At 41.5% G+C, this 22,020-nt stretch overlaps 1 protein-coding gene across 1 annotated transcript in view; it reads right to left on the reverse strand.

Annotated features, from left to right (window-relative positions):
• Nucleotides 1–18,094, reverse strand: part of LOC103511624 (zinc finger protein 423-like) — a gene marked incomplete at its 5' end in the record, with an annotated part of 24,541 nt that extends 6,447 nt beyond the window's left edge. Inside the window, 8 exons of the mRNA XM_026825333.1 lie at nucleotides 65–436; nucleotides 1,344–1,457; nucleotides 1,749–1,862; nucleotides 3,270–3,413; nucleotides 4,033–4,204; nucleotides 4,565–4,795; nucleotides 6,871–7,013; nucleotides 17,901–18,094. Of these exons, the coding sequence (XP_026681134.1) occupies nucleotides 65–436; nucleotides 1,344–1,457; nucleotides 1,749–1,862; nucleotides 3,270–3,413; nucleotides 4,033–4,204; nucleotides 4,565–4,795; nucleotides 6,871–7,013; nucleotides 17,901–18,094 (1,484 nt within the window). The remainder of the gene's footprint in view (nucleotides 1–64; nucleotides 437–1,343; nucleotides 1,458–1,748; nucleotides 1,863–3,269; nucleotides 3,414–4,032; nucleotides 4,205–4,564; nucleotides 4,796–6,870; nucleotides 7,014–17,900) is intronic.
• Between the last annotated feature and the right edge of the window lie 3,926 nt (nucleotides 18,095–22,020).

The following is a 22,020-nucleotide window of genomic DNA, read 5'->3' on the forward strand; positions in this document are numbered from 1 at the left end:
TTTTAGTCTCATTCGAGCAGGATAAACAAGGTATATTCTATTCTATTCTACAACCAGTGCTCACCTGTATCAGCAGTTTACTGTCGTACATCTCACTACACAGGCCACACTTGTACACCTTACACACATGCGTCTCGCCCAGATGCTTCGTCAGCTCTTCTCCGCTGCCAAAGCTCAACTGGCACGCTCCGCACTGGAACAACTTCAGCATCGCGAGGCAATGGCTCACGAAGTGCTCCGACAGCTCCCGAATGTCGGCGAAGACGGACGAGCACTGTTTGCACTGGAGTTCGGGCGAAGTCGGGGTGTTGTTGTTGAGCCGGTGGAGCTCGTTGTCCAGGTGGGTTTTCTGGTGGAGGGAGAACGAGGCGAGATCGGGGAAGGTCGCGTCGCATTGGGAGCAGATGTGCAGCTTGTGCGCGTTCTCGTAGTGTTTCTGTGGAAAAGAGTTTGAGGTGAGTTTGTGGAGGGAGGAAGTTGCTTATGCCAGCCACTCACTATCAATTTTGATAGACGTACCTGCCTCGGTGGTGTAGTGGTCAAGGCGCTCGCCTGGTAAACAGGAGGGCGTGGGTTCAATCCCAGCCGAGGTATGGAATACCTACCTCGGTGGTGTAGTGGTCAAGGCGCTCGCCTGGTAAACAGGAGGGCGTGGGTTCAATCCCAGCCGAGGTATGGAATACCTACCTCGGTGGTGTAGTGGTCAAGGCGCTACCTACCTCGGTGGTGTAGTGGTCTCTATGCGAGCAGTATAAATAGGCACTATTATTATTATTATCAGGTCCACCTGTCAGGTGTACGCGCTGAGTACACAAACTATTACGTAGACCCAACAGGTACGGCTGAAAAGGTCCGCCTGTTAGGTCTTGCTGATACCTGATAAGCACACTCACTACCAGGTAGACCTGATCAGGTCTACCTGATAGTGAGTGGTTGGCCCATGTGTACGGCAAGTTTGTGTAGACTTCATTTGTGAAGTACAATCTGTCAAAAGATAAGTAGGGTAAGTTGGAAGATAAGTTCACAGACAAATCCTAACGCATTTGTAACTGTGTGCCAGTAGAATAAAGAAGGTAATGGATGTAGCAATCGTATCATGACCTCAAGATATAACAGTAGGGGAGTCACAAAAGATCTAACCAGGTCGCAGTGACATAAGGCGTTTATTATAGCCGATGGCCCTACTTATACCAAAAAAGGGTAAGGTTCGTTCCCGGAACGGCAGGCTTCCTCTTATCCTGTCCTCGTTCTGTCTTCGATTCCGGGACTTCAAGACCTAAGTTAATAGACTTTAGAGTTCCTTCTATCTAACGTCTTTTTTAAAGGTACTTAGGTAAACTTACTATCACAGAACTGAGTTCATTATTATTCGCGCTAGCTCCGTTTAGTTTGATTCGCTTATTAGGATCATAGGTGGGACCATTGTTGTTGTTATTGTTGTGGGCTGCTTTGAGCCTCTCAGTAATGTGTGGGTTTTATTTCTGTTTTGTAAGTAGGTATTTTCATTCGAACAACCTCCGAGACCGAGTGGCTATCGTACGCTTGTACACTGAAGGTCCCGGATTCGTTTCCCGGCAGAAATTTTTCGGCTCTGTTTTGAATAATAAAAAAAATGTTGGAGTTCTTGGTCATTTAGGGAGAAATGGTAACTACTTTATCTACAAAGTTACTGAGTCTTCTATAGATTATGGAGTTCTTGGTGCACTTATCTTTGTGAGTTTACCAAAAATCATTGGGGGTATACTTACAATCACAGAACTCAGTTCATTACTATTCGCGCTAGCTCCGTTTAGTTTGATTCGCTTATTAGGATCATAGGTGGGACCATTGTTGTTGTTATTGTTGTGGGCTGCTTTGAGGTCCTACAATGCTGCAGTGAGCACCAAAGTTGTGATATAATAACACAAAAAGAAACTGCATTTACATTTACATTTTTTTACATTTACACTCAGGCTGGGTGACGTTAATGTGAGAAGGCCAGTAGCTTTTGTCGCCCACGCCCAGTGAAGGGCAAAACCGCGGTCACTAAAAGGTAGAAACACTACCAATAACACGAAGTCATTGGGAGTGAGAAAGATGTAGTTCAAAGTTTTCCCATAATATTGTAGGTTATAATTTCGTTCAGGACAACCCCACTACCATCACATCACGTGACGTGATGGGAGTGTGTCTCTACCTTAAGAGGCGCCACTGGGGATTTTCCTCCACTTTTCTCGCACCGTTCTGAAATCAGAAACGTAAACACCTCAAGTGTCGTCAGCCTTTGGTCCTTTTTCCTTCCTGGTGTTCTAATAATACGGTCGGTCGTTCGCGTTTCAGTCCTTTTCTGGTTTTTGCCTTGTTGGTTCCTTTCTGCTAAATTTTCTCTCCCTTTAAGGTGCTTTAAAAATTCGGTCAATTGCGTTTCAGTCCGTTTGGTTGAGGCCTTACTAAGCCTTTTCATTTTTTCGGTTTCAAAAGTCCTTTTGGTCTGTGCCTCGTTGGTTCTTTTCCGTTTTAAAAAGCAAGGTACCCGAATTCGGAGGTGGTTTGTCGAATATCCTCTCGTGACTAATCTAATGGTGGGTCCAGACTTGTGCAATGCAAAGTGCAAAGCAACGTGCAAAGCATTTGCATTGCACGTTGCACGTAAAATCAAATCTGACGAATGCAAACGTTTTTCATGTATCCGAGAATTTTTGTACCGATACTCAACTAGTAATGGCCTATAGTAGGTACATCATTTGCATTGCATTGCACGATGCTTTGCAAACACGTCCAAACTAGTGCAACGCACATCAAAGACATTCGCCAGAAAACCGCCAAACTCTCGGATACCCACAAACGTTTGCTGCAATGTTCAGAAAACTTTGCTGCAACTTTCTCAAACACGTCCAAACTAACGAATTTCATTGCATTGCACGTTGCATTGCATGTTGCATTGCACAAGTCTGGACCCAGCTTAACAGTTGAATTAGTGGATTTCTAGATTTTCTAGGTAGCTAAACTTGTTCTATCTAATTTAAAACCTCATTCGAGCTGTCTGGCTGGGTTACGTTAAACAGGGAGTACACCAGCCTGACTTTCCCCTGCTAAAGAAATAGCAAAAGTTTGAGTGTGAAGGGCATCCACTCGTAACATTTGTAGCCAAAATCAAATGTCAGCCCAAAGCAATCACCCTAGTTAGGGCTGATTGAGAGGCTGACGAAAAACGCCGACCCCGTCTGAACTGGACCAACCGTGCCTCACTGGACCAACCGTCTTTTTTAAAGGTACTTAGGTAAACTTACTATCACAGAACTGAGTTCATTACTATTCGCGCTAGCTCCGTTTAGTTTGATTCGCTTGTTAGGATCATAGGTGGGACCATTGTTGTTGTTATTGTTGTGGGCTGCTTTGAGTTTGTGTTTTTTGCTGACTGTGAGGTCGGTGGGCTAAGAAGATACTTCATTTTGATAAGCCTGGTTTGCCTGATTTACGTAAGTATGTAATGTGCCTTAAATAAACAAAGCCTAATAAAAATAAAGCCTATGAGATCGCAAAATCCAGGCTAAAAAGAATAATGAATAATACAGTGTAAAAATAGGACAGACCAAATGGGTGTGTTTAGGTCCTATCCTAAGGGACCTCTTGACTTGTGAGGAGCTCACACCAGGAATTAGGGGACCCCCAGGATCGGTCTATGACTCAGTCACTCAGTCTAGTCGCCCGCTAAAAATAATTAAGTCCCTAATAACCTCTAATGTCCCAAGTGGAAAAAACACAAAGTGAAAAAAAAAAAAATCATATTGCCTTTTTTATATTCTTAGTCTAATTCTTATTATCGAATTGTTCTCCCGAGAGAGAGAGATTTTCGGTGGAGATAATGGACCTGGATTTAGACAACGCGATTGACGTTACAGAGGTGTATCTACTTAACGTCACTGTAAAATGGCTAAAATTTTTAAACATATTGTGGTGGGTCCAGACTTGTGCAATGCAACGTGCAAAGCATTTGCATTGCACGTTGCACGTAAAATCAAATCTGACGAATGCGAACGAAGGTATACTTACAATCACAGAACTCAGTTCGTTATTATTCGCGCTAGTTCCGTTTAGTTTGATTCGCTTATTAGGATCATAGGTAGGACCATTGTTGTTGTTATTGTTGTGGGCTGACTTGAGTTTATGTTTTTTGCTGACTGTGAGGTCGGTGGGCTTGGTTTGCTGGTCGGGAGGACTGAATCTGAAAGTCAAATCATGGGGACAAAATGAGCTTATTCTCTCCTTCTTTTTTCAGTGAGTTTAGGGTCACTGTAGCTGCTAAGGTGTTTAGTGACAGAGATGTCACACTAAATTCGGTGACAAGCTGTATTACCCTCAACTTACCATGGGCTGTTTGAATATGAACGTGAAGAGATTCGAGCGAGCTGAACCCTTCACTCCCATTGGAACAATAATTGCACATGTACCGGGCATTGGGGATCGAACCCGGAGACCCATGAGTTTAATTACAGTTAGTTGTAAAGTAACTTCCCGAGATCAAGAGGCTGTTGATAATAGTGTATGGTTAAAATAGAAAGAGGCTATACGTATTACCCTCAACTTACCATGGGCTGTCTGAATATGAACATGAAGAGATTCGAGCGAGCTGAACCCTTCACTCCCATTGGAACAATAATTGCACATGTACCGGGCATTGGGGATCGAACCCGGAGACCTCGCAGTGACCACTACGCCACGGGAGCTGATAAACCCCTTGATACGTATTACCCTCAACTTACCATGGGCTGTCTGAATATGAACATGAAGAGATTCTAGCGAGCTGAACCCTTCACTCCCATTGGAACAATAATTGCACATGTACCGGGCATTGGGGATCGAACCCGGAGACCCTGAGTAGCGAGAGGGCGACGAAGCCAGAGGGAACTGAAGAGGAAGAAGAAGAAAAAATATTACACTTTTATTTCACCACATTGATTTTCGGGAAGTACCTACCTAGCCAAGTCCATCTGGAAAACAGAGATTTGACAACTCAGAAATTATGGATAAGGTTGACACTACTCTTAAGTTTCATTATCTCAGGGGTGGCCAGACTTTTTTTGTTACGGTTCCTCTTTAAGTTTCATTATCTGATTACCCAGGGCAGGATTTTGTCGAGGGGGGGGGATAAGGCTCGAGGGCGGAGCCCTTAGCTCCCCTCTAAGTACGGCCCTGTTATTACCTGAAGGTGAATTTAGGGTAGCTGCTTAACTGAAATTAAATTAGAGTTACTACTCGAGTAGCTACTAACCTTACCTAGAGCTTTTTATTAGGGTCGCTACTCCGGTTTCTGCTCACGAATAAGAGAAATTAGGGTAGCTACTTACCTATAGGATTAAATTAAGGTCGCTACTCGGGTCACTACTTACCTGGAGGGGAAGGGGAAGATTGATAGACGGACGAGTGTAGTTTGGATATAGAACGAGCGAGAGGGGACATGAGAGAGGGGTGGTAGCTACTATAGGACAAACAAGGGTCACTACTTAGGTCGCTACCTACCTATAGAAGTAAATTAGGGTCGCTATAGAAGTAAATACTTACTAAATACTTAGTAAGTAAATACTTAGTAAGTATTTACTTCTACCTATAGAAGTAAATACTTACCTATAAGATAAATTAAGGTCGCTATTTGGGTAGCTTCTTAACTATAAGACTAAATTAGGGTCGCTACTTACCTATAAGATAAATTATGGTCGCTATTTGGGTAGCTTCTTCACTATAAGACAAAATTAGGGTCGCTACTTACCTATAAGATAAATCAAGGTCGCTATTTGGGTAGCTTCTTAGCTATATGGGTAAATTAGGGTCGCTACTTACCTTCAAGAGAAACTAGGGTCGCTACTCGGGTCGCTACTCACCTGGAGGGGAAACGAGAGCGGCGACGGGGAAGACTGATAGACGGACGAGTGTAGTTTGGATATAGAGCGAGAGAGAGGGGACATAGCTACTTACGATCCGAATGGGTGACCAATTAGCCATCTGGACAATCGCGCGCTGTTGGCTTTTCCTGCTCTACTCACGCTGGGTGAGCTTAATGTAAGTAGGCGGGTTTGTGGGTAACCTATAGCTTGTCTACGAATGGAGGGTAAACCCCCCCCTCACTAAAGACCTTAGCGGTTATAACAGCTATACAGTAGTGTTAAACCATAAAAAAAACTACCTAAGAAATCACCTACCGAGATATACATATTATGTCCTTTGTAATGATTATTATTTATCAATACAACAAACCAAATTATTTTATTTATTTTGTCTACATTTTCATACAGATTTTTCCCCACCCTCACCGGTATTCGAACCCGCAAACTGACCTTCTCGAGTACTGGTGTCCACATTTCTCACACCTCTTCTTCTTCTTCTTCCTCTTTTTTGTGATTTTGCCACTAAAAAATGTAAAAACCAGACAATAGTCTGGTTGTGGGATTTTGCCACTACCCAGATACCTGCATATTTTGTCCACATTTTCCACATACACATTTTTTTCTACCTTCACCCGGATTCGAACCCACGAACTCCCTTCTCCTTCTTCTTCTTCTTCTCCTCCTTCTTCCTCTTTTTTGTGATTTTGCCATTAAAAAATGTAAAAACCAGACACTAGTCTGGTTGTGGGATTTTGCCACTACCCAGATACCTGCATATTTTGTCCACATTTTCCACATACACATTTTTTTTTCTACCTTCACCCGAGATTCGAACCCGTGAACTCACCTTCTCGAGTACCGGTGCCCGCATTTCTCACACTTGTACTTCTTCTCGCCCGTATGTAGCTTGACGTGGCGATCTCTGCTGTACCTGCATATTTTGTCCACATTTTCCACATACCTACACATTTTTTTCTACCTTCACCCGGATTCGAACCCACGAACTCACCTTCTCGAGTACCGGTGCCCGCATTTCTCACACTTGTACTTCTTCTCGCCCGTATGTAGCTTGACGTGGCGATCTCTGCTTCGCTTGTGCTTGAAGCGTTGACGACAGAATTCGCACTCGAACGGAAGATGTTCCTTGTGCGTCTGAAATCAGAAGATGAAACGAGGTGTGAATTTTAACAAGCTGGGTCCGTCCCTCCGGGAATTTTTTAGCCCGTAGTTTATTCGATCGTGATTAGAGAAAATCAGTACCTATGTACCTACCTAATTTGTTTAATATTCAGTTTATTATCATTCTTGATTTGATTTTACGTTCATGTAATGATTTAAAATCAAGACTAGAGCCCGTTCTCCCTTTATTCCCAATAAAATGTTTAAGTCACCCATCCATTTATTGGCCTTCATCGGCGTTGCTTAACCTAGAAAACGCTAAAACCGGTCTTAAATTGACGACTGGAGTGTTATCTAAAACTTTCTCGCTTTGAGTTCATAGGTCATTGCGACATCTCTCAATATTAGTGGAGATGTCAAAACTCCCAATATTAGTGGAGATGTCAAAACTCCCAATATTAGTGGAGATGTCAAAACTCCCAATATTAGTGAATATGTCAAAACTCCCGTAAGCCAGGATTTTGTTAGGGAGAGAAGTTGGTTCGAGAGTCCCAATAGTGTTGGACCGGGCGGGGATGCTCCAAATTTTCGGAGTCTGGCCTATGGAAAAACAGTAAAGGAGAAAAACACCGACCTCGTCTGTGTATACGCGGGATGAGGCGAAGAAGAAAAAGAAGAAGAAGAAAAAGGAGCTGGTTTACGAAAGTATGTAATGCGTACCTACCTTAAATAAACAAAGCCTATGAGATCGAAGAATCCAGGCTAAAGAGAATAATAAATAATAGAGTGTAAAAATAGGACAGACCAAATGGGTGTGTTTAGGTCCTATCCTAAGGGACCTCTTGACTTGTTAGGAGCTCACACCAGCCACATCTGAATAAGGAATTAGGGGACCCCCAGGATAGATCAGTGACTCAGTCACTATAAGTCAAGTCACCCGCTAAAAATAATAAGTCCTTAATACTCAATTGTCATTAGGTCGTTGGAAAAAAAATCAACTTATTATTGTGATGGTGGTAAACCCGCCGAGGTATGGAATTTTATCCTCAATATAATTTGAGAATTTGACCACAATAATAGTAGTAGCCTACTGCTGGAGTAAAGGGACTTATTTAACACGCTATTACCGCTCTGCTGGCGCTGGCTTAGTTTATGAATATGAAACAAGTGTATTTAACACGCTATTACCGCTCTGCTGGCGCTGGCTTAGTTTATGAATATGAAACAAGTGTTTGTCTCTCGGCTCTCGCCGCGCCGTTTAAATCCAGCATAAGACGTTATTATTATGAGAGCATATTTATACATTTATTATTTGAGTATGACCCTAATAAACTAATAATAAATATTTACACTGCACGTGTTTATAGGTCTCCCACTGAGATTCAAGATGTGATTGTTTTGAAGAGGATAACTGAATCCGAATTGGGTATGTCAAGTTGATATTGTCAAAAAAAAAAAAAAAAAATCAGGAGTAGGTAGGTACAAAAAAAAGAACTGTTCTCCTAAAATTAGGCTGCCTAGGGGATCCGAATGGGTGACCAATTAGCCATCTGGGCAATCGCGTGCTGTTGGCTTTTCCTGCTCTACTCACGCTGGGTGAGCTTAGTGTAAGTAGGCGGGTTTGTGGGTAACCTATAGCTTGTCTACGAATGGAGGGTAAACCCCCCCTCACTAAAGACCTTAGCGGTTATAACAGCTATACAGTAGTGTTAAACCATAAAAAAACTACCTAAGAAGTCACCTACCGAGATATACATATTATGTCCTCTGTAATGATTATTATTTATCAATACAACAAACCATATTATTTTATTTGTTTTGTCCACATTTTCATACAGATTTTTCCCCACCCTCACCGGTATTCGAACCCGCAAACTGACCTTCTCGAGTACTGGTGTCCACATTTCTCACACTTCTTCTTCTTCTTCTTCTTCTTCCTCTTTTTTTGTGATTTTGCCATTAAAAAATGTAAAAACCAGACACTAGTCTGGTTGTGGGATTTAGCCACTACCCAGATACCTGCATATTTTGTCCACATTTTCCACATACACATTTTTTTCTACCTTCACCCGGATTCGAACCCGCGAACTCCTACTTTAATCGAGTAGCGACCAGTGGCGACGTTACCAGTGTAAAAAGATTATTGAAATATGGAAATTGACTGCAAAGGAGACACTTAGTAATGTTGTGATATCCACAAAAGTTGTGAAAAGGCTCTGCTTTACCACAAAGAATTTGAGATTTGAGAGTATTCCAACAACCTAAATCAGGGAAAATAACCCAATAATAGAGTTTTTCAAACCCTATCAGCCTATCACTATTTTTTCTCTCAGTGTGCTGAGATAATTTTGTCCCCAAAGCGAAAAGACAGGCTAGGAGAAATCCAGCCGTTCCGAGAACGTCCCTATTTTTTTATTATTTTTTTTTACCAGTACTGCCTAGAGGAGCTCTTCCACCCAACCACTAAATTTTTCATGTGAATTTTCATAATATCAGCCTTGAGCGAGAATCGACATAGTTAAGCCAACTAGTCCCTCCAAGCCAACTAGGCTGGCGCGCGCTGGCTTAAGATAGGTATAAAATACAACCTAGCGAGGCTAAATTTCCTCCCAGTCGGGGACTCGAACCCTCACCTGCAAGTCCTCCGGTGTGCCGAACTTGGTCTCGCAGTCCAAACACTTGAAGCTGGCCCCCAGGGGCGGCGTCGTGGGGGGGTCCGGGGGGTTCTTGTTGTGTTTCTGCAGATGAGAGGTGAGAGCCGCGACTGTATTGTAGCCTCGGTTACATAGGGAACATTGATGCGGCTTGCGCAGGTCGTGCGTCTTTTTGTGAATGTTGAGGTGATCGCTGCGGAAAAAAAGGTCAGTTGAATTTAGGGCTCTTGCTCTTGTCAAATCTCTCAATATTAGTGGAGATGTCAAAACTCCCAATATTAGTGGAGATGTCAAAGATAGATAATACGTATTTCTATTTGGGTTGTCTATTATGTTTTCATTATAGGGGTGACCATTCTTTCTATTATTCGGTTTGGGTCCAATATAATACATCTTATTTGGGTGACTGGTGGTTGGGTGTTAACTTACTAACGGGGCATTGTCCCATTTAATACAATAGGGTCTGGGGGACCCGATAATTTCTATTACCTACCTATAGCAGGACAGATTTCAGGTGATGGTTTTTACTACTTGCGCACCTAAATCGTTTTAATCGTCGACTTTCGTAAAGGTTGCTATAAAGGTTTCAAGAAAGAATAGGGACTATTGAACTAATAGTAGAGATGCCAAAACTCCCAATATTAGTGGAGATGTCGAAACTCCCAATATTAGTGGAGATGTCAAAACTATCAATATTAGTGGAGATGCCAAAACTGCCAATATTAGTGGAGATGTCAAAACTCTCAATATTAGTGGAGATGTCAAAACTCTCAATATTAGTGGAGATGTCAAAACTCCCAATATTAGTGGAGATGTCAAAACTCCCAATATTAGTGGAGATGTCAAAACTGCTAATATTGGTGGAGATGTCAAAACTCCCAATATTGGTGGAGATGTCAAAACTCCCAATATTAGTGGAGATGTCAAAACTCCCAATGTTAGTGGAGATGCGAAAAGTCCCAATATTAGTGGAGCTGGAGATGTCAAAACTTCCAATGTTAATGGAGATGTCAAAGCTCCCAATATTAGTGAAGATGTCAAAACTCCCAATATTAGTTTTTTTTTTTTTTTTTTTTTTAACATATACATCTCTTTATTTCATATAATATACATAGGTACATGACAATTGACAAATTAGGAACATATTATTATAGAAATAAGGAGATGTTACCCCTTGTCTAAACCTCAATACATAATGTATTGAGGTTGTGTCGACTAAGGGGGAATCATCAGCCTAAGAAGATAGTTGAAAAAAAAAGAGAAAAGCGGCTCTGTTGTTGGACAAAAAAAAAAAAACTTTTTTCGGCTCTGTTGTTGGACAAAAAAAAAAAAATTTTTCGGCTCTGTTGTTGGACAAAAAAAAAAAACCGTAACTTTTTGATTTTTGATGCGGATATTTTGGCAATATCGAGATTCACGAAAAATTTCGCGAAGTCCGCGAATTAGGTACCTACCAACTTTGGATTTTTAAATGAGAAACCCTATTTGGCTAATCCGGCCCTGGGGATTAGCGATTAAGACATGGAGTCCAGGGTTTCTGGGCGTCCAAGGGGTTTCAAAGCCAAATCCTTCCAACACTGTGAGACACCGTGTCTTATCGTCCAGAAATTGAAGAGAGAAAGGAAGACAGGATAGGAGAGGGAGTTGTAACTTTCGTTGCCAAAACGCCGACCCCGTCTGAAATTATCGTCCCGAAATTGAAGAGAGAAAGGAAGACAGGATAGGAGAGGGAGTTGTAACTTTCGTTGCCAAAACGCCGACCCCGTCTGAACACGGGAAATGAAGACGAAGAAGAAGAACAGGCTAAGAAAAAGAAGAGGAGGAGGAAGAGAAGAAGGAGAAGAAATCGAAGAAGTATAGAAGAAGAAGAAGAAGAAAGAAAGACACAAAGAAGAAGACCCAGTAAGTACCTACTCTTGTTTGCAAAAAATTGTTCATGGTCTTTTGAGGGAGGGCTCAAAGGACCATGATTGGACTTAGCCTCGTGGCCCGACGCGGCCGTGGAAGGCCCTGGTTACACTATAACGCGTCCTAAGCGTCAAAACGCGGCGTTTTATGTTGACATAACTATCATGTTCACACGTAGTAAAAGAAGAAGAAAGAAAGACACAAAGAAGAAGACCCAGTAAGTACCTATTCTTGTTTGCAAAAAATTGTTCATGGTCTTTTGAGGGAGGGCTCAAAGGACCATGATTGGACTTAGCCTCGTGTCCCGACGCGGCTGTGGAAGGCCCTGGTTACACTATAACGCGTCCTAAGCGTCAAAACGCGGCGTTTTATGTTGACATAACTATCATGTTCACACGTAGTAACACAGCGAGAGGCGAAAGATTGAGATCAGTTTTTGAAATCGTGGTAAAGGAGGCGCGTGTGAAAAAGGGGCGAATGAAATTGTTGGATCGAGAACTTGGAGATTCTCACTTTTTTTTGTGACAAAGTTCGTAGATTCGTGTAAGATTAACCTGACATTTAGGGCTGTTTGTTCATTGTCCCTATAGGGCTGTTTGTTCATTGTCCCTACACGTAAACTTCAGAGGGGACTTTTGTATACCAAAGAGTGGAAGCTGTTTCGGGGTGCACTCTGCGAGTGGCATTAAGCCGACCCGAAAGGTTCATCTTTCTGAAATAGGACCAGAAAGTACCTTTACCCTCAAAGTCTTAACCAAGTTCTTTTTTTTTTAAAAAAAAAAAAGGTTTGACAGAGGGAACTTTAACTGCTATGGTCTTATCGTCCCGAAATCGAAGAGAGAAGGAAGACAGGATAGGAGAAAGCCAGCCTCTTCTTCTTCTTCTCCACTTCTCCTCCTAGTCTTTTCCCTTCACCCTTCCTCTTCTTCTACATCGTCCCGTATCCCTTCTTCCGTTTGTGAAATTTAACTAAAATGGCCTCAAAACCGACTAAAAAAAGGTCATTTATTTCGTCTCTTACCTGCTGATGTTTCTTCAGGTAGTTCTGTCTCTGGAAGGCCTTATCGCAGTACAAACACTGTCGGCCATGCCTTTTCCACAAGTTTGGCCATGCCTCGGGATGAACTAGCGGGATTCCGGAGCGAAGCGACGGAATTCAGCTAGTTCCGTATAAAGTTCAAGGTTGGTGTCTACAATCGGTACCAAGATTTGTTCTCGGAAGGCCTGGTTTTCTCCTATCCTGTCTTCGTTTTCTCTTCGCTTTCGGAACGATAAGACCCTAGCAGTTACAGTTCCCTAAATCTTCGGCAAAGTCTTTTTTTTTTTCATTGACTCACAAACAAAGTCAGCTGTAACTTTAATAATTGAGCTAAATATTGAATATTCTTAGTCTAATTCTTATTATCGAATTGTTCTCCCGAGAGAGAGATTTTCGGTGGAGATAATGGACCTGGATTTAGACAACGGGATTGACGTTACAGAGGTGTACCTACTGAACGTCACTGTAAAATGGCTAAAATCTTTAGATATATTAGCCCTTTAATGCGCAAGGTCATCGATTTTGCTCAAATTTTAGCATGTTATAGGTCTTTGGTCATAGATACCGGAATGGAAAATAAAATTTTCATTATCTCAATCTTTCAACCGAAACTCCCAATATTAGTGGAGATGTCAAAACTCCCAATATTAGTGGAGATGTCAAAACTCCCAATATTAGTGGAGATGTTCCTACCCAGTTTTATTGGCAAGTTCCCACGGGGGAGTGTCCTTGTCGTTGTTCAGTTGTTGTTGTTGTTGTTGTTGTTGCTGCTATTGTTTGTTGTTGGTCATTTTAACTACTTTGTGGTCAGACTGGCCACTTGAGAAAAAAAGGTAGGTCCCCATCTAATACACTTGGCACTAAGGCAGAAAAAAAGTAGTTACCTCAGGTAGGTATGACGTATGACTATAAAAATTGTAAAAAAAAGTACCTGTGACAGTAAAACTATTAAAAAGAAAGAAAACAGCTTATGGCGACAATAAAGCAGTATTAAAAATATTTCTCAAGACAGAAAATGAGACAAAATCAATATTGCTGATTGCTTATTTTTATTGAATTTTGTTTCTTGGACGTTGGATGCCTGATAAAAAAAAAAGAACTGAACAATAGACCATAACTATATGTATAAGTACCGATTGCCTGAGTAATAAGTTTGATAGAGGAAACTCTAACTGCTAAGCTGCTACGGTCTTATCGTCCCGAAATCGAAGAGAGAAGAAAGACAGAATAGAAGAAAGCCAGCCGTTCCGAAAACGAACATTATGCGTTCAGGATAAAATCCGCCCCGGGAGGGAATCGAACCCGGGGCCTAGCGCTTACAAGGCGGACGTACTACCAACTAAGCTAATAACTAGGCTGGCTTCCTTACAACCTTACATTGTCTAATATCCATTGTCCCAGGTCACGTTCGGAAAGTTGGGTGTCCAAATTCCAACCAGTCCGATGATTCAATAATCTTCTGACTTCTAATAACACAGTCTAATAGTTTTCCAATAATTCCATTATTCTATGATAGATAATACGTATTTCTATTTGGGTTGTCTATTATGTTTTCATTATAGGGGTGACCATTCTTTCTATTATTCGGTTTGGGTCCAATATAATACATCTTATTTGGGTGACTGGTGGTTGGGTGTTAACTTACTAACGGGGCAATGTCCCATTGAATACAATAGGGTCTGGGGGACCCGATAATTTCTATTACCTACCTATAGCAGGACAGATTTCAGGTGATGGTTTTTACTACTTGCGCACCTAAATCGTTTTAATCTTCGACTTTCTGGTTTGGGTCTAATATAATACATCTTATTTGGGTGACTGGTTGTTGGGTGTTAACTTACTAACGGGGCAATGTCCCATTTAATACAATAGGGTCTGGGGGACCCGATAATATCTATTACCTACCTATAGCAGATAGCAGGACAGATTTCAGGTGATGGTTTTTAGTCCGTCCTTCCTTTATTATTACTAATAGGTAATAAAAGGTATAGTGGACGGACTATTGTATTCGCTTCGGTGTCGGTCTGTCTGTCAGTCTGTCCCCATAGAAGGACTTATCCAAACCTGGTCGACCTATATATCAAATTAAAGGTCTTTTTACTAGGAAAACGAAAATGGTGGTGCAAATTTTGTCCAGAGAACCATAAAGCCAAAAAACCAAAAAAAAAACTGGTTTTTGCGGGATTTTTTTTCACATTTTCTCACACAAATGAGCTCTGATCTCGAAATTTGTCGCGACGACCTATGAACTCAAAGCGAGAAAACTTTTTGATTCAGGGATCATTTAAGACCCGTTTTAGCGTTACCTATGTTAAGCTACGCCGAGGAAGGCCAATAAATGGATGGGTGACATGCACACTATATTGGGAATAAAGGGAGAACGGGCTCTAGTCTTGATTTTAAATCATTACATGAAAGTAAAATTAAAAAATCAAATCAAAAGATTCTGAATGAAGTTATCTGACATTGTTTCCTAATAACTGTCTTCCTGATAACTAGCCAGGTAGGTAGGTAGCTATGTACCTACCCGTAGATAGGTTGATACCTAGGTGTTTTTAATATTATTACTTACTGTTAGTTAAGTGGTTATCATAATAATCATAACATAATAATAATAATTAAATTATTAACATTAACCACCTAAACATGTTTATTATAATCCCTATCAAAATAACGGGACACCTGAGACACCTGGAATAAAGACACCTAAACTTGGGTGGTTTCTCTTAATTTCTTGAGACAATTATCAGTGAGAATAAGAAAAAAAGCACCTCTTTTAGGGGCTTTCATACTCCAGAGGTCCTGGGTTCAATACTCTAGAAGATTGAAAGTTTTTGCCCAAAGAAAAAACCTGCCGCAGTGGGGTAGTGGCCAACCACGCTTTCCTGAGGTTAGTTTTCTTTTCATACGCGTCACAATTTGTCAGACCGTCCTTTCTTCTTCTTCCTCCTCTTCTGTAAGATAATTCTTCTTTGATTTCTCATCGTGATTGTCTTTTTTTTTTGTGATTTCACCTCCTTTTCTTTTTCTTATTGTTTTTCTATGTGAGGTAATAGAAAGTAAAACAACCTAAGTACAAACGATTAGAACACGGGCCATAAATCTGCCCAACAAGCAACGTGTTGGGTCACCAACATTATCCCAACACGATCCCATGAATCATAATATGTTAAACATGAATCAAATGTATAACATGTGTGGATAACACTATGGTCCTATGTATAACACATGTTATCCGTCTTGTACGCTGCGATAGAAACAGAGGTGTGCATCTGATGTCTAAATCTTGCGGAGACAAACAGGTGTGTAGATCCTTTATCTGGAGTTAAAATAATAAAAATAAAAAAATAGGTACCTAATATCTAGGAATCTAGGTATATTTTTTGACACCTTCCAACAGAGTGTTTCCAAACAGGGTTGTCACGGCGATTCGTGTTTTTTTTTTTTCAAAGAGGTGTGATAGAGGGAACTATAACCGCCAAGGTCTTATCGTCACAAAATCGAAGAAAGATGGGATAAGAGAAAGCCAGCCGTTCCGAGAACGAATCTTATCTGTTTAGGATAAAATCTGCCCCGGGCGGGAATCGAACCCGCGAACTAGACCGCTTACAAAAAGCAGACAAGCAGACGCCCTGCAGAGGTGTGATAGAGGGATCTGTAACTGCCAAGGTCTTATCGTCACAAAATCGAAGAAAGATGGGATAAGAGAAAGCCAGCCGTTCCGAGAACGAACCTTATCTGTTTAGGATAAAATCTGCCCCGGGCGGGAATCGAACCCGCGAACTAGACCGCTTACAAAAAGCAGACAAGCAGACGCCCTGCTCTCCAACCTAACTGTGGTGGGTGCTCCAAATTTTCAGAGTCTGGCCTTGGTTGGTGACGCGTCTGCCTTGTAAGCGCTAGGCCGCGGGTTCTATTCCCGCCCGGGGCGGATTTTATCCTGATGGGATAATGTTCGTTCTCGGGGTTGGGGAAATAATGCTGCTTCCGGCCCCCTCGGTTCTTCAATAGGGGCCGGATGAATCCCACCTGTTAACGGCCCTGCGTTCATTTTACGATGCGTCTATCGTCTCCCCTCATAGAACTTGTTACAGGTGCCCTCCACTTTGCTACAGGTGCCACTATGTTTGAAACTACAGGTGGCACACAACACCCGAATTGGTGAGGTAGAGGCGATTTACCTGAACTTGGTACTGAAGTCCAAGTTCTGCCTCGGTGGTGCAGTGGTCAAGGCTCGATTGATAAACAGGAGGGCGTGGGTTCAATTCCAGTCGAAGTATACTCGTATAGTTTGTTTACATAGAATCTTCCTCTGCAAAGACCTTTACAAATATTCAGAAAATAGCCGTTTCTATAGATATCTATTTTTGCTACACTGTATAGGTACGAGTAAAAATCACGCCACAAAGGCGCCTTTTGATTGGTTCAAAGGTTTTCGCACCACCTGTGGCATTTAGTTAGCCTAAACTAAACACACTACAAACAATCAACCGGTGAATTCGTTTGCACCGGTGGGAGGTTGAGAAACTCAACGTTCCGTTTATCATCTCAAACCACTTCATTTCCTTCTTTCTTCGACTTCGGGACGATAAGACCCTAGCAGTTACAGTTCCCTCTATCAAACCTCAAAAAAAAAAAAAAGAAAAAAAAATGTCAACTTTAAATGAAAGAACTTAAATATCCCTATTGCAGGCTGAGGTCTATAATAATTTTGTATGTTATTTGATTATGATGTCGAACAAGTACAAAAATACTACATATTGGTTATTTATTGAGGTCTGCATGCACTAGTGTAAACGATAGAACATGTTTACATTTTTACAACTAGATTTATAAAATATCACCTACAAATCTCAATTCCACCAAGCAGGTACCTACATGTGTGAATCTAGGTGCAAGGCAGTGCGCCAGGCCAAGTTCGGGGTATTATGACCCCGAGAAAGAAGGGAAAAGTTCTTGACCAAGTCAGCTTTTTCCAACTTGTTTTTCCAGTCTCCTAATTTATTCTCCTTTTCCTTCTCCTTCTTCTTTTTTTTTCATCCAGTTTTTCTTGTTCTTAGTTTTCCTCTTCTTTTCCTTTTTCTTCTTCTTCGTCTTGTTCTTCTTATTCTATCTCTCCTCCTTTATTGTTCTCTTCCTTCAAAATTTTCTTCAAGAATACTAATTAATTCTTCTTCTTCTTCTCCACTTCTCCTCCTAGTTTTTTCCCTTCACCCTTCCTCTTCTTCTACATCATCCCGTATCCCTTCTTCCGTTTGTGAAATCTAACTAAAATGGCCTCAAAACCGACTAAAAAAGGTCATTTATTTCGTCTCTTACCTGCTGATGTTTCTTCAGGTAGTTCTGTCTCTGGAAGGCCTTATCGCAGTACAAACACTGGTAGGGGGTGTTGTCCGTCACTCCCAGAGTGTACACCCCCCCTCCATCCCCCCCAGTAGGGGTGGGGGTGGGACAGGAGGAGGAGGGGGAGGTTGCCCCTCCCTCCGAGGAGAGGGCGCTTGAGAACGAGCCGTCTGTGAACAGAGAGAGAGGGGAGGGAGTGAGCGAAGCGACGGTGAAATTTTTTAACGCGGCGAATTTTTGTGCCTCAACGTGCGTCGAAACTTCGAAAGTGTCCAAACATACATAGTCGACCGCGACCGGCCGTCGATCAACGAGGTGAATTAAGGACCGCTCCACCCCGACAAGTAGACGAGGCAGTTCAGTCGACATCGATTGACGGTCGGTGGACAATGTGCTATGTGTGGACTTGTGGAGTGTGGACACACCTTTATAGAGAAAATATTTGGGTAAAAAAAAATATTGACTCCTTTACGTTAGAAGTTATGAAAAATCCAAATCTGAAGTCGAAAGTACGAAAAAGTGTCTTAAAAAGACCTTAGCTAAGGTCTTATCGACCTTCCCCAAAGCAAAGAGAGACACACATGATAACAGACAGTCAACCGTTAAAAAAAAAAAAAAAAAAAAAAAAAAAAACCAAACAATTCAGGATAAAATCCGCCCCGGGGTGGAAATTAAACCCACGACCTAACGGCGCTCGTAAGAAAGACACTCTAATACCCACCGAGAACCTGCGATTCTACATAAAATAAGTACGATTATTTTAGTTATCAGCACCACACGTAGGTATAGTCATAGTAAAGATGTCGCATTTTAATTGGTGCGTAGGTGAAGGATATATCTAAGGATACAACAGGTCCTTAAGGAAGCTCCCAATCATAACAATAACTCCTTAACTAGCACAACACTAGAAGTTGCTAAAAATTAAGCAAATAGCTCCACCACAGGTCTCACTAAACACAGAAATGAACTTAAATTAGTCCAGGCAATCATTACTCAAATCCGGATAACACCTACACCGAGTGACACTTCATCAGGATAGAGTGGGTGACCCGAAACGTGCCACTGTTGACTGTACTAATTCCTGTGTGCTAAAATGTACAGGGTGTTTATAAAGTCTCTCCCAAGGGTGGGTTTCTCGGGAATGGCGTGGAATATCGAAAAACTCCGAAACTTTTTGTGGAATTTTTGGGGGATTCAGACATATAGATAGGAAATTCTGGGCTCTGTGTTAGTTTGACTCTGCCGGGAATCAAACCCAGGACCTCCGATGAGTAATACCGTTACAAACGTAGCTCTTCATATTCTTGAGAGCTCATTACGACCGAGGCGATGGTGGTCAGTACACCAATTACTAATTAGACCTTTTTTGTCAGCCTAGTAAGCTTGGAGAGTAGCGTGTCTCCCTTGTAACCGATAGGCCACGGGTTTGATTCCCGCCCGGGGTTGATTTTATCCTGAACAAATAGGGCTCGTTCTTGGAACGAACTGGCATTTCTCCTGTTATGTCTTTCTTTGCTTTGGTTTTCAGCGACGAGTGTCCTTTTCCAGGATAGAGTAGGTAAGTCAGAGGTAAGTAGTTGCTAGGTAAGGTCCTATTTTTCTAGGAGTTTTTTTGTGATTTCCCTAGAAATTTTTGGTGCTCCCCGCATTATTTTTGGATGAAGCATTGTGCCATCCTCGTAATTACGGCGCGCACTGGCGCAGCGTGTTAATTCAGAAAGCACGGTGCACAGAGGAAGCACATAGTCTTAACGCCAACTCTTATCCTGTTTTGATGCACGGGACCCCAATTATCAATCAGCACAGGAGATATGACTAAATAATATGACTACATGGGATACCTACGTCCAATTATGACGAGGCTCTTGCGGGATATTTGGCCCACGTTATGTAAAAAAACTTCCCATGGAGTGCGGTAGAGCTCAAATTTTCGATGGCCAGTTTTTACCAACCTTGGTGGTGTAGTGGTTAGCGCAGTGGATCCAAAGATCTGGAGGTTGGTGGTTCGAGTCCAAGTCAAGTCATGAAATTTAGCGTAGTGTATTAAGCGGGGAACGACATGATAAGGAAAGGTTTTTGGTTACATAGGTGCTGCGGTTGGCGGTCTTTTGACCGGTTAGAGATATCGAAAAAGATAATCTTGACCCTTTATTTTTTCTCATTACAGTTCACTGTACTTTGATCAATTTTGACAGTTTTCGACCGTTTTTTGGGGGGATTTTAGCTGTAGTGACGCGATATTCAAAGTTAGAGTTATCTAGGCGCACGGCAGTGCGCCAGGCCAAGTTCCGGCCTGAGCACGCCAGTGTGTATATTACACGAAACATTTCGACGCATTTTTACCCCTATCATAACTCCGTCAATTTTCAATGTAATCTCACGTTTGGACCATATGATAACCTATACTTCCTTATTATACCTGCGAAATTCCTTATTAGGACATCGGGAAGTGCCTCATAATTTTGATGAGTGAATCAGTGAGTCAGTCGTAAAATAAGCGATTTTCAAACCTTTTATTTTCATGTTAATACTTAATAGGTACCGTATTTAGGTTGAATTGAATTGAATTGATTTATTATTACCTACTTATTACTTGGCACCTTCTGTGTAGGTACAATAAAAGCTGAAATCCAAAATCTTGAGTCGCTTTTATTGAACGTAAGTGATGTATTTCTGATGGTCCTCAATTGAAGATAGGTACCAGATAGGTATACCAATATAGATAGAATAATATATCTAGATAGATACCTAGGTTGTATCTAAGATTCTAGCTGGAATTGGTCTGGGTTGAATTATTGCGAATCAGCAGCAAGAAGCCAATTGCTGGAATTGTAGACAGGGTGGTCCTGAGATAGAATGAAACTGAAAAATAAAGTGTTTTCTAATTTTGGGAAACTTTCGGAACCAATTGCGAGCTATCTTTGATTTCCTATGTTTTTAGTAATGAATTGTTTATTCTGCCAGAATGAGACTGAAAAGTCGTCTTACTCCCGCACCCCACAGTCTAAACAAGGTCTTATGTATTTCATAGCGCACACAGGTGATTTTTTACTCTTTGGGAGTAATGGCACCACCACACTTGCTGCCATGGGCCGATTATGTATTTTCAAGGTGCAGACGCTACTTTAGTTTCCAAATAACTACACAGTCAAAGGTGCTAAACACAAAATCATCTATTCAAAATTTAGAACTCAGTTCGTTCGTTGGACCAACTTGACCAGTGACTACCTGATTACTTCACTACAACACTCAGGTTAAGCAACGCCGAGCTCGATTCCACCCGGTATATAGCCGCTGTACGTGACATCCAGGCAAATTACGTTCGGATTCTCTTCTAACAAAAAGCGTTGAATCATCCGCAAAGATGGTTGCCTTTGCGTGGGAAGGTAAGTTTGAGGGTAGGTCGTTTATGTAAAGTAAGAAGATCAACGGACCTAAAATTGAACCAGTTGGAATCCCCGTGTTAATTAGGCGCGGATCTGAAAGATTTTCTCCCAGCTTTACTACTTGTGATCTCTTTGCTAGGTAGTTTTTGATCAGTTTAATGCTGACTTCTCGGAACTTATAATGTTTAAGTTTGTCTAATAGAATGGTGTGATTTAGACACAGACAGGGCAAAACCCTTAGTGCCAATACATTCACCCTTTGGGTTGGATGGCAAAGATTGCCTAAGGCAATAATCCCGCCTTTTGTTAAATTTGTACTTTATGTATATTGTATGAATTTTTAACAATAAAGAGTTTATTATTAAAAGCCTTGTTGTGAAAGTGGTAGCAGAGATAGCACGTTGAAGTTAATCCCAGTAGAAAAAAATCTGGTGTAAACATCACACGACTTTCCTTATCCTATTGAATGATGCGAATTTGAGTGTTCTTTTACCCTAACTTTTACAATATCTCTAACCGTTTTGTCGCTATAGCTGAAAACCGCCAAAATCGGTCCAAAAGCGGTCAAAATACCGCCAACCGCAGCAACCATCTCAACCAAACATTTTGTGTTGCATCCTTGTCACATTTTCGAACTACATACTCAATTTCAAGTCTCTAGCTTATACCGTTCCCGAGATATTGTTAAATTACACCGAAAACCGCCAAAA

Source organism: Diaphorina citri, unplaced genomic scaffold (genome assembly GCF_000475195.1).
Source record: "Diaphorina citri unplaced genomic scaffold, Diaci psyllid genome assembly version 1.1 scaffold732, whole genome shotgun sequence".
Taxonomy (NCBI): Eukaryota; Metazoa; Arthropoda; class Insecta; order Hemiptera; family Psyllidae; genus Diaphorina; species Diaphorina citri.